Source organism: Gopherus flavomarginatus, chromosome 6 (genome assembly GCF_025201925.1).
Source record: "Gopherus flavomarginatus isolate rGopFla2 chromosome 6, rGopFla2.mat.asm, whole genome shotgun sequence".
Classification (NCBI taxonomy): domain Eukaryota; kingdom Metazoa; phylum Chordata; order Testudines; family Testudinidae; genus Gopherus; species Gopherus flavomarginatus.
The window spans coordinates 43,524,601-43,540,848 of NC_066622.1; the positions used below are offsets into that span (position 1 = coordinate 43,524,601).

The 16,248-nt window shown below is 40.3% G+C and overlaps 1 protein-coding gene across 4 annotated transcripts in view; it reads left to right on the forward strand.

Moving 5' to 3' along the window:
- Positions 1-14,216, forward strand: part of SFMBT1 (Scm like with four mbt domains 1) — a 135,302-nt gene extending 121,086 nt beyond the window's left edge. For 3 of the 4 annotated variants that reach the window (XM_050957754.1, XM_050957753.1, XM_050957756.1), the window contains 6 exons: positions 1,330-1,439; positions 3,378-3,553; positions 4,299-4,477; positions 4,837-5,082; positions 6,422-6,550; positions 8,573-14,216. In XM_050957754.1, the coding sequence (XP_050813711.1) occupies positions 1,330-1,439; positions 3,378-3,553; positions 4,299-4,477; positions 4,837-5,082; positions 6,422-6,550; positions 8,573-8,713 (981 nt within the window). In that variant the 3' untranslated portion in view covers positions 8,714-14,216. The remainder of the gene's footprint in view (positions 1-1,329; positions 1,440-3,377; positions 3,554-4,298; positions 4,478-4,836; positions 5,083-6,421; positions 6,551-8,572) is intronic. The other variant, XR_007774994.1, reaches the window with a different exon arrangement.
- The last annotated feature ends 2,032 nt before the right edge of the window (positions 14,217-16,248 follow it).

Here is a 16,248-nt window from a genome sequence, read left to right on the forward strand (position 1 = left end):
TGAGCCTATCTATATAGCAAGGCTTTTGGATTCTGCAGTACTCCCAGTGTGGCAGACTGGAAATTCTGTGGCAGCTTTGTTTAAATTAAAAAAGGCCTGACTTTCAGAAGTGCTGATGAATACCCACAGATCCTACCAAAGTCAGTAGTAGCTACAGGTGTTCAGCGTCTTTGAAAATCCATCCAGGAGTTTAATTATGAAAATGAATACTACAATCAATATAGTAGCCCTTGTGTTTATATTGATATGCTCAATATATTTTATGCTGCCCCTCCTTTTTGGTTTTTGATGTATCTGAGTTTTGAGCTGATCTATATAATCACCTTGTGGAAGCTGATGGGGTGAAGCTGAAGGTTTCGCAGATTGAGGCCTTTGACACCTGGGAATGTGTTTGGAGGTGGTTTGGGACTGTAGGAATAAGCATCCTATCTCGATCTTTCTGCTAAAAAGATGAGTGCGAAAATAATTAACTCTGAAATCTAAAGATGGGTTGAATGTCAAGGTGATTAACACCCCACTGACATATGAGGTTGCTAGCACTTTTCAGAGCTCTTTATTCAAGTTGGCTGCAGAATCAGGAAGGCAACACTGCACTGATAAAATTGCAAATGTGAGCAGATGATCACTGCAACAAGCTGGAAACTTTTTTTTTTTAATGAAACCTTAGATTCTCATGCCCTGTTCTGTAGCACATGACTGATTTCACAGCCAAGAAGTCATTGATTACACAGGATCATACCTTTGGATGATACCCAGAATTATACCCTTTTTCCCACCCAGTGTCTATCTTATCTATTTATATTACAAGCTTTTGGGGGGAGGGCCATCTACTATTTTTCGTACAGTGTCTTGCACAATTGGCATTCTTAGTTGTCTTTTAGGAATTATCATAATAAACATGATTAATAGGAAAAATCTCAGGAATGAAGTAACATGTATAGGCAGCAAAATGTCACTGGCATTACCCAGGACTGCCTGAGCTTTATAATGTCTACCCTTGAATTAAGTTGGGTGATATGAGACAAGGACAGTGAATCTCCAAAAATTTCTGGAAGCTGACGAAATTAGTCATCTTTTGGCAGTCAAATTCTGAAGACTTGGCAAGACCCTGCTTACAGTCTGTTATGATTTATCATGTAAGCAGTTGCTTTTTTTTTTTTTTCGCAAATCCCACTATGAATGAGTTTAAATCTCAGATAGTAGTGGTTTGATGCTGGTTAATTCAGAAAAATGGAATTAATCTGCCAATCCACCCTTGCTCTTTAAAATGTATTTACCTTATAAATAACCTAATGGGTTTTTCCCTCCTCTTTTCATCTTTATTTGCAGGTTCTCACTTTATTGATCAATGCAGCCTACAAACCTAGCCGTGTACTTCGAGAACTCCAGCTGGATGAGGATGCTGCCTGGCATGGGCATGGAGAGACCCTGAAAGCAAAGTAAATTCCTGCTCCACATCTCAGTCCAACTGATCCCAGTAGTAATATCTTCTGCAATCTACATTTTTGTTTAGCTGTTTGCCTTATCAGAAAATGATTTGTTCAAGACAAATAAGGACACTGCATAACTAAACCCTCCAACTCACGCAAAATGTTTCAGGAACATCCAGCAGAGTTCAGCTGGTATGCTGTTGCTTACTGAATCAGATGTGCTCTGATACTATTTTGATTTCAGTGTAGTATTACTGGAGTAACTAGTACAACGTGGCATATGCACTAGCAGATCGGCAGCAAAAGGGTAAAGGATTTGTAATTTGATTGAAGATAGTTTTGTGTTTCTGCTTTAATAGTGTCAGGGAAGGTTTTCAGACTGTCAGCACCTTCAGCCAAATTCCATAGTGGAAAAATATTTCCCTTTAAATATTAGCCTGTTTACAGAGCTGGAGTCAAGCACTGGGAAGAGCTGGGTTGGGGAATCCTTTTTACATTTTTGATGCAAATATGCTGCCCAGCGCTCCTGGGGGCCTTATTGGTCCATGATTTCACTATTACTGAGAAACCAATATGTGGCTAGGAACCACACTGAATGAATATTGTGATCCTGTTAACATGATATAATTATTAAACCCATCAATTTTGAGCCATTTGGTTAACTACCCAAAAGAGAAGAAGGATGGTGCTGTAGTTGAGGCTACTAGACTTTTACCCAACCAGGAGATCAGGATTCTGTTTCCAGCTCCGCCACATACTTACTGCATGACCTTAAGCAAGTCACTAACTCTCTCATTGCCTCCATTCCCCATCTGTAAAATGGACATACTTACCTACCTCGTGGGAGTTCTGTGTACTCCGGTATAGTGATGGGTCCATAGAAAAGTTTATGTAAATAAAATAAATATTGTGAGAAGGGAAAGGTCAGTTTTGAATGGCTTATTGCAGTTATTAAATATATTCATCTGATATAACAGTGAGGTCAGAGATGGGTGGGCAGGCTACCTATGAAAATCACTGCCTGTTTTTTTCTCCATGTTTCAGATTTTAGGGCCAGTATGTAATTCTAAGTAGAAGAACTGTGGTCTGAGGTATCTCCAATAGACTCACTAGCATATACCACTGGATGTACTAAAAAAGCAAAGCTAGGGAATGATGCTTGACTCAGCTATACACAACACCCCCACACCATGTAGTTCCTCCAGAAAATCTGTCTGCGTCGTATAAAGCTAGTGGACAAATAGAAGATGCCCTTTCTTATTGCTTCATCCTCTGCTGGCATCAGAGAAAACATTAATCTGTTGTCTTCAGTCAAAAGAGAAGCCATCATTCTGGCACATGGAGCCATGGTGTTACTAGCCTTTCCATTCCTTGATAAGTTGCTTAGTAGGTTGAGGAAGAGTGGTTGGAGCCACAGAGGGTTGGTAATGTGATGTATAGCTTTCCACATCCAAATAACCTGCCAAATGTACCTGAGTTCACTGGGTCTGTAAGTTATCCATTTAATGGCTGTTCAGTGGCCTCTGCAGTGAGTTGGTGAAGTCAGTCCAGTTCCTAGTAAGGAGGTGTCTACATGCCAATGGACATTAATTGGCAATTTTTGCATTACCATCTTAGATTAGATGATTTAGTCTCCATGCCCATATAAACTATGGGAATATTTCTTCCAAATTATTTTGAAAATACACTAGCAGGGCAGTGTGCCGAAGCTTGGCACAGCAACTGCCCATGCTGTATTAGCTTGTTAATATTTATTCACATGTGCATCTGTCATTTTATGTTGCTAAAGGGAGGACTTGGGCTTTGGATCAACAATCATAAAAGCTCTCTTCAAACTTATTTTGAATATGTAATGTTTGATGTCGATAATGTAATACAACACCTTTATCATAGTGAATAACAGTATTAGGACCAGCTAGATTATTGATGATATTCTCCCAATGGCAGGTACAAAGGGAAGAGTTACCGTGCCACTGTGGAGGTTGTGAGAACAGCAGATCGGGTGGCAGATTTCTGTAGAGCAACCTGCATCAAACTGGAATGCTGTCCAAATCTCTTTGGCCCACAGATGGTGCTAGATAAGTGTTCAGAGAACTGCTCTATCCTGACAAAGACCAAATACAGTGAGTAGATACTAGGGTTTTTTGCCAATGTAATGATCTTCATTTAGACAGTGCCTTTGATCCAGAAGGATTTCAAAATGTGTTACAAATTATATATCACTTCATTCACCCTAATGAGCAGCCCAAGTGCTAATGATATAGACCTAGATACCTGTATCTTGGATCAAAACAATGATTATCTAACAGTGAACTGCAACATCATAAAACCAACTATTAACTATTATGCCTAATGTTGTATTAATTCCTGCTGCTGATTTCTAGGACAAAAACTAATTCCTGGATACTTTCATTAAAAGTTTTATGTCACTCCTGCCACTCTGCTTTAGAATAAGCTGCTTCCATAATGTCTTTTACTAATTTGAACTCCTGGCCACAGTGAGTGTTGATTATGTATCATCTCAGTAAATCTGTACAGACCCCATCACCACCATTTGCCACTCTATAGCTGATGATATTGTTTGCACCAAAAACTGTTCATTTGAGGCCTTTCTCAGAACTAAAAAAAAATATAATCTCCCTTTGTTGGGTGATTAACTTTATTAATAAATGCATACTTGATGTATTGTATTGAAGGAAAGAATAGACCCATTCATGTTGATGTTCTCCACAGTTGGGATTTCTGTTGGAAAGCTTTCTGCAAATGATTCAGCATTCCTGAGGGCTGATAAGTGATAACTAATGATGCTGAAGTTCCATTACAACACAATGCATGTGAAACACACGCCTTTTGCTTTTGTCCATGTAGCGCACTATTATGGGAAGAGGAAAAACAAAAGAATTGGCCGACCACCAGGTGGCCACAGTAATCTGGAAGCAGGCATGAAGAAAACAAGCAAGAGGAAGAAGAGAAGAAAACACTTCTTTGTCCATAAGAAAAAACGTTCTTCCACCTCAGTGGACAATTCTCCAGTTGGCTCTCCCCAGGTATGCAGCTACAGGAAACTTGCACAGTACAGTGCATGTTCATAGATTGCCTCGGTGGTGGAATAGGACTCTGCACAGCCAGTTACCAGTTCTTTTAGACTCTGTGCAGCCAAAAAGTTACTGTAGATCAGAGAGAGGAGGTGGGTGAGGTAGTATCTTTCAAAATCTTGTCTCTCTCACTGGCAGAAGTTGGTCCAATAAAAGATATTGCCTCACCAGCCTTGTCTTTCTAATATCCTGAGACCAACATTATTACAATAGCACTGCATGCAACTGGGAGTGTAAAGATCAGAGACTGTCACAGGACTTTTATGTATTAAATTTCCCATTCTAAATTTATTATTTCTCTTCTCCTTCAGGGAAGTGGCGGAGAGGAAGAGGATGACCAGGATGACATAGATGAAGAATCATTGAGTGAGGACAGCACCTCAGAGCAGCAAGATGAACTGCTTGAAGAGTCAGAAGTGTCGGAGAAGAAATCGCGGTCCTCCTCCCCCACGCAAAGTGAACTGTCCCACTGCCTGGCTCAGGATCAAGACAAGCGGAAGAGGAAGCTCCGGACCTTTTCCTTCTCTGATGATGAAAATAAACCCCCTTCATCAAAGGTACCTCTTAAAATACAAAATTTCTTACTTTCTCAGTGGTTTGATCACTTCCTCAGGCATGGGGAGGGAGATACCATTAATTCACAATTTTTCCTCCATTTGGCAATTTGCTGTGAATTTCACTCATCATCCTGACTGAAAGTTGCTTTTAATTTCCAGTGTATACCTGGGCATGCTGTGTCCTGTCTTCCCAGTGCTAAATGCAAAGGCGACATTCCTTGAATTGTAAGAAGGGCTGACAGAGCAAATGTTGCCTCTAAAGGGGGTTAAGATAGCAGCTGTGATGATCTTACTGCCTAATCTATTCACTCAGCCACAGCCAAGGCCAAAATGTTGTTGTAAGAGGATCCTATCTTTGAAAATATTACCAAAATTATCAGCAAATTTTGGTATTTCTTAAAAATAAAAACTCCTGTTTGTGATGAAGTGACAAGCTGCTGCTGTACCGAACTGTTCCTTCAGGACTCGAGTCTGCAATTATTAAAACTTAAAATTAACATAACTGTAATGAAATGTAGTGTGATTGTATCAGAACCCACCCTAAACTTAAGAAGCATGAAAATAAGAAGGTCCAATGTGCCATTGTCAGATTGCTTATAATGCTATCAGAAGCACTCCATAAAGTTTTCAGTTCCATCTCCAATACAGGCTGAAAAGTAATACATACCACAACTTTCACTTCCATACAACCTTAATGGTGATCTGATATTCTCAGATCATCTCATAACAGTGCAAAATAACTTTCCAAATGAATAGACTAATATTGCCAAGGTCACAGCTAAGGTTTTGCTTGTGTATTGTATGTGATGCTAGTCTAGACTTGTAGTGCGATACAGTGATAACCGGGGGAGTTGTGCACTTGAATGGGAAAGATGCATTCTCTTGGCCATGCAAAAATAAGAGTTTTCAGGCCCTGCTGCTCTCTGGGAATCCAGGAGCAGAGAAAAATGGAGTAAAAACCTGAGATTGCGCATCACCATGCCTGGTGTCAGGCAGGGACCATGAACTTGAGGGGACTAGCATCTCCCATGCACAAAGCAGTATACAAATATTACTAATCTTCACAACTTGTCTGGGAGAGAGTTAGAGGATACTACACTAATTTTTAAAAAATTAAAATAATGAGTTTTGGGAATTTTTCCAAAAGCAGCACAGCAAGCCGTTCGCAGAGCTGGGATTTTAGAACTCAGCACTTCCTGACTTCCGATTCTTAGCATTCCGCTGGACTGTGCTGCCTCTCAAGTTCAGAATTATTTTAAGAACATGCTATGTGATCATGGCAATATTTCTGGACATGGCAAACATAACATTTTGGGGTTTTGTGGGGTGGGTGGGTTAGGAACTAAAGATTGAAGTTGCCGAAAAGCTGCAACTGGACAGTAACCCTCTGGAATGGAGCGTGGCTGACGTCGTTCGGTTCCTCAAATCCACAGACTGCGCCCCGTTAGCCAGAATTTTCCTGGATCAGGTATGCAACACTTTTTAAAATACATGAACCTGCAGCTGCATTATGTGCTGATTGACCGACCACATGAAACCAGTTTTAATTACTAAAGGGTAAAATATGTTACTGCAGTTTTTATAATGTTTTTGATATGGCAAAAAACTTTACCTTTATTTCTTACAGCTTGTTCTAGAATAGAGGCATTTGATTATGTTCCGTTGCTTACTGAATGTTTTGCTATGTGATGCAGTTGATTTCAGAAACTGACTTGGGAGAAAACTGATATGCAGCAACTAGAACAGGTCACAATGAATTCAGTGACCTATTCGAAAGAGGATATAGAGCTTGTTATATTGACCCAAATAGCACTCCCAATATCAAAAGATTTGTAAATATTGTACCGTTTACTATAAATAACAGTTGCAGAGTGCTTTGTAAACCTTAAAGTTTGGAGACTGCTAAATATTTGTTACCAGGCATCACACAGTGCTTTGCTGATGCATTAACAAAGAGGAAGAGTGGTAAATAAAGTGGGGGGTAACTCCCTTTGATGGACACCCAGACAGCCAGTTAGCTGTAAAATCCCTCTGAGTAGCTGTTCTTTACTTGCTTTACCTGTAAAGGGTTAAAGTCCCCCACGTAAAGTGGGGGAAAAAGTGGGCACCTGACCAAAAGAGCCAATGGGAAGTCTAGAACTTTTTTTAAATGGGGGGAAAAAAGCTTTCCCTTTGTCTGTTGTTCTCTGGGCTGCAGGAACACGGAGTAGCAATGCTATAAGCAGAAATGCTGTGTAAGATCTGAACCCAGTATGAAAAAGTATTTTCCATACCTTGAAGAAATAATTTGGATAGGGAATGTTTAGGTAGACACTATCAGGTTTGTGGCTCTCCTCTGTGCTAACCCCTGATGCTTTTGTTTGCTTGTAATGTTTAAGCTAAACCCCTATGAAGCTAGTTTGAGTGCTTAATTTTTGGAATTGCTCTTTTAAAAACTAGCAAATGCCTATGTTCCAGATGTATTTTCTTTCTTTTTGTTTTAATAAAATTTACTTTTTTTAAGAGCAGGATTGGATTTTTGGTGACTTAAGAGGTTTGTGCATGTTGTTTGATTAGCTGATAGCCACAGCTAATCTCCTTTGTTTTCTTTCTCAGCTCTTCCCCAGAGGAGGGTGAAAGGGCTTGAGGGTACCCCACAGGGAGGAGTTCCCAAGTGCTCCTCCTGGGTTCAAATGGGGTTTTTTTGCATTTGGGTGGTGGCAGCGTTTACCAAGCCAAGGTCAGAGAAGCTGTATCTTTCATAGTTGAGTACAAGCCTGGAGTGGCAAGTATTAATTTTTAGAATCCTTGCGTGGCCCCTCTTTCTGCACGCGAAGTGACAGAGTGGGAATTCAGCCTTGTTTATCACAGGGACTCATTAGGGAAAAAATTTTAATGCATATTTAAGAGGGTATCAAAAACACAGCACAAAAGTGAGAATCCTTTTAATGTATTTTTTCATATCACATCTACTTTTCAAAGGTAGGTTTTGCCAGTCTTGCCTGTTAAGTGCCCAGTACTACAAATTGCCAGGCCCCTCCTGGGTGGTGAACACAAATTTTTGCTAAGGGCATAATATGAAGGCTGTAGGTGTTATTGAGGGTGTAATTTGGCCTGCACAACCGGTATTACAGTGTGGGGATGCATGAGAACACAACCCAGATTGCTTCTCTGAACACAGATTGAGTTTGCAGGGCTAGAAATTAGGGGGAAAAAATCCCATTACTTGTAAACTGAATACATTTTCTTTGGAACCATTGAGACAGTAAGGATGAAACCGTATGATCCCTTGTTTAGACAATTTAGAATGGACCTGCACTTCAAGATGAGGAAGGAAGGAAGCAAGTGGGTAATGAGAGGGAGATTTCTAGCTAACTGAAACAGCACAAGTGAAAGAGCAAATTCCTAGGGGTAGAGAGTCGTGAGCTGAAACTTAAGGAAGCCAAAATTTGAATGGGAGTAAATGAGCAACTAATTCTGCCTTATCAATGTTCTGTTTGTCTCCTGACAGGAAATAGATGGTCAGGCGCTTCTCTTGCTCACTCTCCCCACTGTTCAGGAGTGCATGGATTTGAAACTTGGGCCAGCCATTAAACTTTGCCATCACATCGAAAGAGTCAAACTTGCTTTTTATCAGCAGTTTGCTAACTGAGGGGTGGCCAAATGGAAGTGGACCTTTGGAAGCACAACTGCAGCAACATGTTCCTCCCTTTCTGGTGGGAAAAGCCAAATGGGGTTAAACATCTGTTCAGCCACAGGTTTGCACTTTGAGGGAAGGAAGACAACATCTGGAGCAAAATGTCAATGCCAACATAGCCGCTACCCTACCAGCTGTCTGCTAGCTTGGGAAGACGAGTCGTCTTTTGATCACGTCTTTTTTAACTTTTAAAAAATGGTTACAGAAACATTTCCTATAAGGAGACAGACATTTCAAGAGTTCTGGTGATGCAGAATTAAAGAAGGTAAAGGAGAGATGGATGCCATGTAAGTGAGAAGGCAGCTACTGGAAAATGTTTTTCCTACTCCTAACCAATCAAGAACTCCATTTGCTTTCCCTGAAAGAGAACATTTGCTTTAAGACAGCACTGACTTTGGGATGTGCTTTTTACACATCGGCGCTTTTTTTTTTAATTTAAATTAGCTCATTGTCAGGACAATGATGTGGCCACAGGGTTCTGAATGTACAGTATAGCAAGAGTTGTTTCTTTTGTATTAGTGTTTTTGGATTCTTTTTTTTTTTTTAACTACCTCTGTCGCCTGCACAGTAATAGTGATTACTGAGGATGGGAGGGGGTTAATTCTTTTGAGAAGTTCATTGGTAGCTGTACAGCAGCTGCTGTTCCTTAGAGAGATCTAAAGCTCAAAACCTTATCCCCATGGAGTTCTGATCTCCAGGTAAGCTCTGTTCCAAAGCTTTGACTGAAAACAGCATACATTTGTTTGGCACTTCAGGAGCATCATCTTTTTCTTTAAGAGGAGTTTGGAAAATATACTGCTTTGCACTCTCTCCCTGTTTTGGGTGGGAGAAAGAGAAAGGGCTCCCTATTCTGCATCCTGGCTGTCAGGTAGAATTACTGGACCTATCTTTTAAAAACATGACTTGAATCTCCTTGTCCCTTTTCTACCTGTACAAAGTAGCTGGGATCATAGCAGAGCATGTTAAATGCTGCTCTTCTCCCTGCCGCCCACTACATGAACCTCAGGTCCGTGTGTAAACTAGGAAAACTCATCATCAGTTCAGCTCCAGCAGAGAAAGCAAGAGTGGGAGCTTCAGTGTGGACATGACTCAGGGTTTTTTGACTCAGAGAAGGCCATTTGGCAAAAGTGATTGAAAACTAAGCTCTGCCTACACTAACTTCTGCCAGTGGAGCTGCACTAGTGGTGAACTACGTGTCAGGCCTGAATGGAATCAGATAGCCATCATAAGGAGCTCTGTACAGCTGTTCTCTTCATAAGCTTTTAGTGGGCAACAGAGCCAATCTTACTGTCTAATACTGCTGTGTAAAATGGCATCAAACCTCAGATCCACTTGAAAATGAACTTTGAGTTCCAGATTCTATGCATTCATCAACCTCTGCCTGTGTTCGTAAATGTCTGGGGGAACATGAGCCGATATTTTACATACAGGTGGGAAATCAGAAAGCATGCCTTCCCTGCTTTTCCTTCCACCCAGACTCCTGCAGAAAACCCTGAGGCAGGCACTAGGACACTTGAAGAAAGTAGGGGATGCTGGTGCTTGCTAAGGGAGTTTGTTTGAGGAGGCAGTGCAGAAAAGATATGTTTAGTGGCTTCCAAGATGTATGGTAGCTAGAGGCTGGCCATAGAGGCAGTCTGAGCTCCATGCAAGCCTACTGGGTTTAGTTCCTAGGATGTTGTATGAACCAAACTGTAGGGTTCAGTTAGGGAATCCTTTGTAAACTGAAAAGTGTAGGGTTCACCTTGTCCGAGTGTCCATTCCTGGCCCATCCAAGACACTGAAATGAATGCAGTGAAGCAGCTTTCACTGAGAGCAGCTCTGGATAAGCATCGGGTTTCTTTTGCTGCAAATCCCTTAGAATAGTTCAGTCAAGGCAAAAATATTTAGAGATGTGCTAAATTCCAAAGAATCCTTCTCCACCCTAAAATAAAAATCTAAATGTAAGTCAAACTATTTAACAGTTAATACCCTTTGGGAGGGAGGAGCTTTGAGATTGAGATGCACACCCCTTTTGTTTTTCAATCCATAGCTAGCAAGGTTTAAAACATATTTTTATTGAAATCATGTCCCAATCCTCTCCCAATATGCATCTAATAATGGAAATTTTGGTTCTTGATTTTTCCCTTGGGGAAATGAAGTGACTTTTGGCACTTTGCCTTGACAGGCTTGATCAACATGCAACATCAGGCTGGACAATCATGCAGAACAAGGTTTCCAAGGCCCTCTATTAAGTGAAGGAAAAGCTGACTCCAAACTCTGTTGGCAGCTCTGTAGCCAAGACTGCTGCATTTCCCTCTTGATAAAAATGGGTGTGCTTAGGTAGATGTCAGAAAAGTACAGAACTTAAACGTAAAGAGATATTTAACAAACTTTTTTAGCACAGAGTCTAGGGCTTTTGTTTTAAAGTATAAATTTCATACTCCATTTGTCAGCTGCTTCAGAGGCCAGTGAAGTAGCTACAGGTCACCATGGGCATGTTTTATAGGCTGATTTTTCTGCCTCACTTTGGAAGGCATTTGCAATCTGGTCCCAATGGGATCCACTTTTATTTGAATTTTCAAAAGGGATGTTTTCCATTGTTTGTGTATGATGTTTCTATGCTGCACATATGTTCTTGTACACTTCACTTCCTGGGGAAAATGCACTCTGTCTTTATTGCTAGATTTAAAGGGGATATTTGGGATAGCCTATGGATGGTCTTTTCATTTGATACTGTTTTAAAAGATCCTTTTCCATCTACAATACAAAGAGGTATTTTGGCTTATATCTGTACACTGACATGACTTGAAATAGGCTCACGTGCTACTGTAGTTCCTTTGTTTCTGCAGAATTAGATAGCTTTGAGTAGTTTGTTGGGTGAATCTTGGCATTAGGATAATCATATCTTCATCGGCAGGAGTTGCTGTGACCTGAACAGGCTTCAGGGATTATACTGTATCCACTTGCCATCAGTGTTGCATGGGAGGTGGGCAATGGTGTTTTGCACGTCTCTAGGGAATCTTCACTACAGGAAAATGAGCTGCTTATTAGGTACCACTTGCATATACAGAGGTAAAGGAGGCTCTTCCATGGCTGACCAGTTGAGGAGCACAGGATTTACTTTTCCTGCCTCCCTCACTTCTTTTCATATTATAAACTTGAGTGGCTGCATTATACAGTCTGAGATTAGCACATCATAGCTTTAGAAAACTTGGGTGCTACCCGCATAGTATTTACTTATGGGGCTATATTTAGCCATGTTTAGCAAGCAGATTTCATTAGCGGGCTGGTGTATTGTACTCCATGCACTAGTAGAAAATGAGCCCATAGCAGAGAGGTGTTTGGTCTCTAAAAATGTGCATGTTTTAACATCCCTTGGATGGCAAGTTAACATGTCCCATTTACTGTCAGGTTCAAGAGCCACTTTTAGCCGACTGTCCCAAACAGGCAGAGATGGAAGGAAAGAGACCCTTCCAAAAAGGGAAAGGTACAAGACTGATGATACTGATCTAAAGCTACTTTCATTTTTTCTAGCATTTTAAAAAGAAGCAAGTAACTTTCTGGGGAACCAGGTAGAAAGCCATTCGCATTTCAGGATGGTACAGAATGCCAGTGAGCTTACCAGACACTTATGGATTTGATAAAGACTGCATGTTCGATGGGACTCAGGTGTAGTTTTTAGATTTCTCCCTATCACAACACTAAGAGTTCTCTGTTGTGGTGACAGACTTTGATGCTCGATTTCCTATTCCCAATTCTAATGATATATAGAGAGAAGAGAGGACTGTTAAGTTGCTAAGTTCAAAGCAATGTAAATATATTTATTACTTGCAGAACTTAGCACTCCATTTTTCCACATGATGTGCAAAGATTTTATATATAACTAGAATGAGGCTTGATTGGCTTATGAGATCTTGATGGCAGCCAAATAGGTTCTGCAAACCCATCAAATTCTGCAGTTTAAGATTGGCTAGGAAATGGATGCCTTCACAAATCCACGCCACTGTTGGGTTCAAGACAAAAGAGCAAGGCAAGTATGTTGGCAAAAGAAAAGTCACTGGATTAGGTAACCTTATCATAAAGCCAAAAATATGATACTGTACATAGCTTCTTCCTAACCAGCTGCTGTAGGGCTGGTTACTGCCCTACTGTGAGTTTTAAATACATTCACTAAGCACAAAGGCCCAGTCCTCAAAGATATTTAGGCTCCTAACTTCCATTGAAATGAGTGGAGGTTAAATACCTTTGAGGATCTGGGCCAATGTAACTGAGTATGTCTGAAGACTTCTTAAATGTTGGTTGAAAACTCCATTTCAAATGAATGATGTGCTGAGCTACATTTTAGTGTGTTGCCTAACTTTTCCCAAATCATACAAATAGCCTTGTTTTTTAAGGCAGCCTTATGGGTGAAAGGTTAGAGTGGGTCTTGGATACACTGATTACGGTATAAGCTTCATTATTGTAATTTGCCTTTTTTTAATATCATATTTGAAAATTGACCAGCAAAAATGGAGTATAAGATTGGTAGGACTTCAGTATCTCCATGCTGGATTCTAGCTCACCATAAGTTGGATCTGTCAATGTTCTGAAGCATATCACACACGGCAGATGGAATTGTTTGATCAGAAGACAAACGAGGTCTTTTTAGTCTCTCACCAATGGTGAGAGGCTGAGCCCTAAGCCATGGAAGTCAGCAGATCTCACTCTGACATGCTTCAGAAGCAGAGGATCTCAGTGACTTAGCACAATCAGGCTGACACCTGTGATTGGCGCTGCTGTCTCATGAGTACCTGTGAAAATCTCCAGCGCTGCCGAGGGTGAGGAAAACAACTCAGATCTGGCTTTAGTGGTGAGGCTGGAGCTCTGTCAAGCAGGGTGATGCATAGATGAGTTTGTGAAGTCCAGCAAAAAATGAATACCTGCCCCTTCCAGAAGTTGTCTAGCTCCAGTTTCCAAGAAGCCTCATGGAAAGATATTTTCTGTGTTTCTCTTGAGGTCTCATGTTTCTTATCCCTGTTCTTTCTTTTGTTTGTTTTTACTTCTGTTAAAGCCTTTGTAGACAATCAGAGGTCTTCTGGGAGACTCCATCCTGGCTAGTATCATCACCATGCATAGGCCTCTTTCTTATACTAAATCATTGGAATTGATGCACTTTTCCTGTATTTTGCCTTTTTAAATTAGCTGCTTGTTCTTCAACCAACCGACCAACAACAGAACCCAATTTAAATGCATATTGTGTTTGTGTCCTTCCTGCTTGCTTTTTTTCATTTTTTATATAATATATGCATTCTGAGTGAAATATGAAATGGAGAAGAAATATGCACAAGAAAATATGCCTATCTTTTCCCATCTTTTTTGATAGGTATAGCAATTGAATCAAAAAGGTTTTTAAAAATATTTTGGATGACTATTTTGCTTCTTTCTCTGTAAATAAGAGTGTACAAAAGTTTGTGGTATATTATGACAGTTTTAAGTGGTTGCAAGAAAATTAAAAAACAAAACAAAAAACAGTGTTGCAGGGTTGTTTTTGTTTTTACTACAGTTGGGAGTAATATTTAGTACACAAGATGGAAATCTGAGAAATCAGGAAAAAAATCCCTTTCCCTTCCCAATATAATATTTTGGGAACTTCAGATAAAAGTTAACTGCAAAGTACTTTCTAACATCAATTAACTAAGCCACACAATTCTTCTGTTAGTAGTTTTTCTGAGGTTGTGCAGCCCCATCAAGTGCCAAGTCCTGTTCTTTATCTATGCTTTCTTCCTTAGGGAGGAAAGTTTTGGTGTTCTGTAAGTTGGAAAAATTGAGGCAGAGAAGGATGGTGGCTTCCCCAGATCACACAGTAGGTCAGTGGTGGAGATAAAAATAAAACCTTAGGAGTCCTCTGATCCATATTCTTCATCGCTTTCCTTTAGCTGAGTACAAGAGTGCTGTTAAAGTACAATTAAAACCAAACCATGTGGTAGCCTAACTATGCTACTGCTGGCACTCCATCAGAACAGAATTTATTTTTATTCATTTAAGTCTACACTTAAAAAAAAAAAATCTGGCTAAGCTCCATCTCAATATCCTGAGTTTCACAGGGCAACTCTGATTTTAAAAAATAGCATTCCTTTCATGAGGTTTTTATACTGATTTTCAGTAAATGAGTGCCTTACAGTTTGTTCCCCTGCGTACAGCTTAATTGCCCTGTACAAATTTTATACCACACACTTAAAACAAGTGAGATGTACCAGTGGGAGTGGGATAGAATTGCTTCTCCTAAATTGAACTGAAATCCTGTATATTAAAAGATATTTTTAAGTTACATCGATATTTGCTTATATAGCACCTTGCATCACAGAGATGCCTAATATTTTGCAAATTGTGTATTCAGTGAAAACGGTCTTTTGCCCTTTTAAAGTCTGAGCTTTGTCAGAGGGGAGTCCCGCGAGAGCCATGTCAGCTTGCAACTACTGTGAGCCCTACAGTAGGTGTTACAGGAGGTGCTCAATTGGAAGCCTGGAGCGTGGGGCTCCTTGGTGAGTAAAAACTTGGTCCCAAAGCTATAACTTATTTCTATGAGGTGTCAATGTTCTGTGCATGCCGGATGCTGTATAAGTTTAACCAGCCTGAGAGTCCTATTAATGGAAAATACAGGTACAAAGGCCTAATGGAGTTAATAACCATCCAAGTCATCAGAGCTTGGAACTTGCATGTGCACCACTGATGAAATACAGGAGTGTACTTACTCATGTAGAGTGGTGTTGTTAAGAGGGTGCAGTGCTAGATAGTACCATAGTCCTTGTGGCAGTGATGTGTGTGAATGTTACCTCTACCAGCTGAGCTACTGTTTGGTGAGCTGTGCCCTACTTGAATCATTTTCACCCTAGGTTTTGAAAAATTATATTTGTTATTGAAGTCCTCTTTATTTCTTCAGGTGCTTTTGAGCTCCAAAGCACTCAGAAGCAGGACGGGGAGTGGAAACTGTCTTGTTCAGCCTTTGCTACCCCATTTCCACTCAGACTTCATTTCTCTTTGCTCCGGTCACAAACAGGTAATTGTTACTGCCTGGGCTGTTTACTTACTGAACCACTAGCCATGCTTAAGTTCACACAGTTAAATCCTTTCAGTGCAACTCAAAACACGATAGCAGTGACCCAATGATAATTGGAATGGAGAGGCAACGTGCCATACTTGGTTTTGCCCATACTCAGCACTCTAGAAATTTCAAAAATTTCAAAAGAGATTCCTTTTCTAGGTATAAGCTTGGGGGAGAAGGGAAGAGAGAGAGCATTTGTCACTTACATCCTTAATATTCAGAAAATCAATGATTATTTGAGTTTCATTTCAAGTTGTCTGCAAAAATAGCTTGTGAGAGAGAGTTTATTTGCCCTCTAGCAGACAGCTAGCAAAAAATGGGCATTTCCTTTTTGTTTGTGTGTGTGTGTCTTTCTAGCCTCAGCAAAGCAGATGTCACATCATTGTCAGGTGAAGTATGAGGTTCAGTATGGGTCGAGAAGGGATATTAG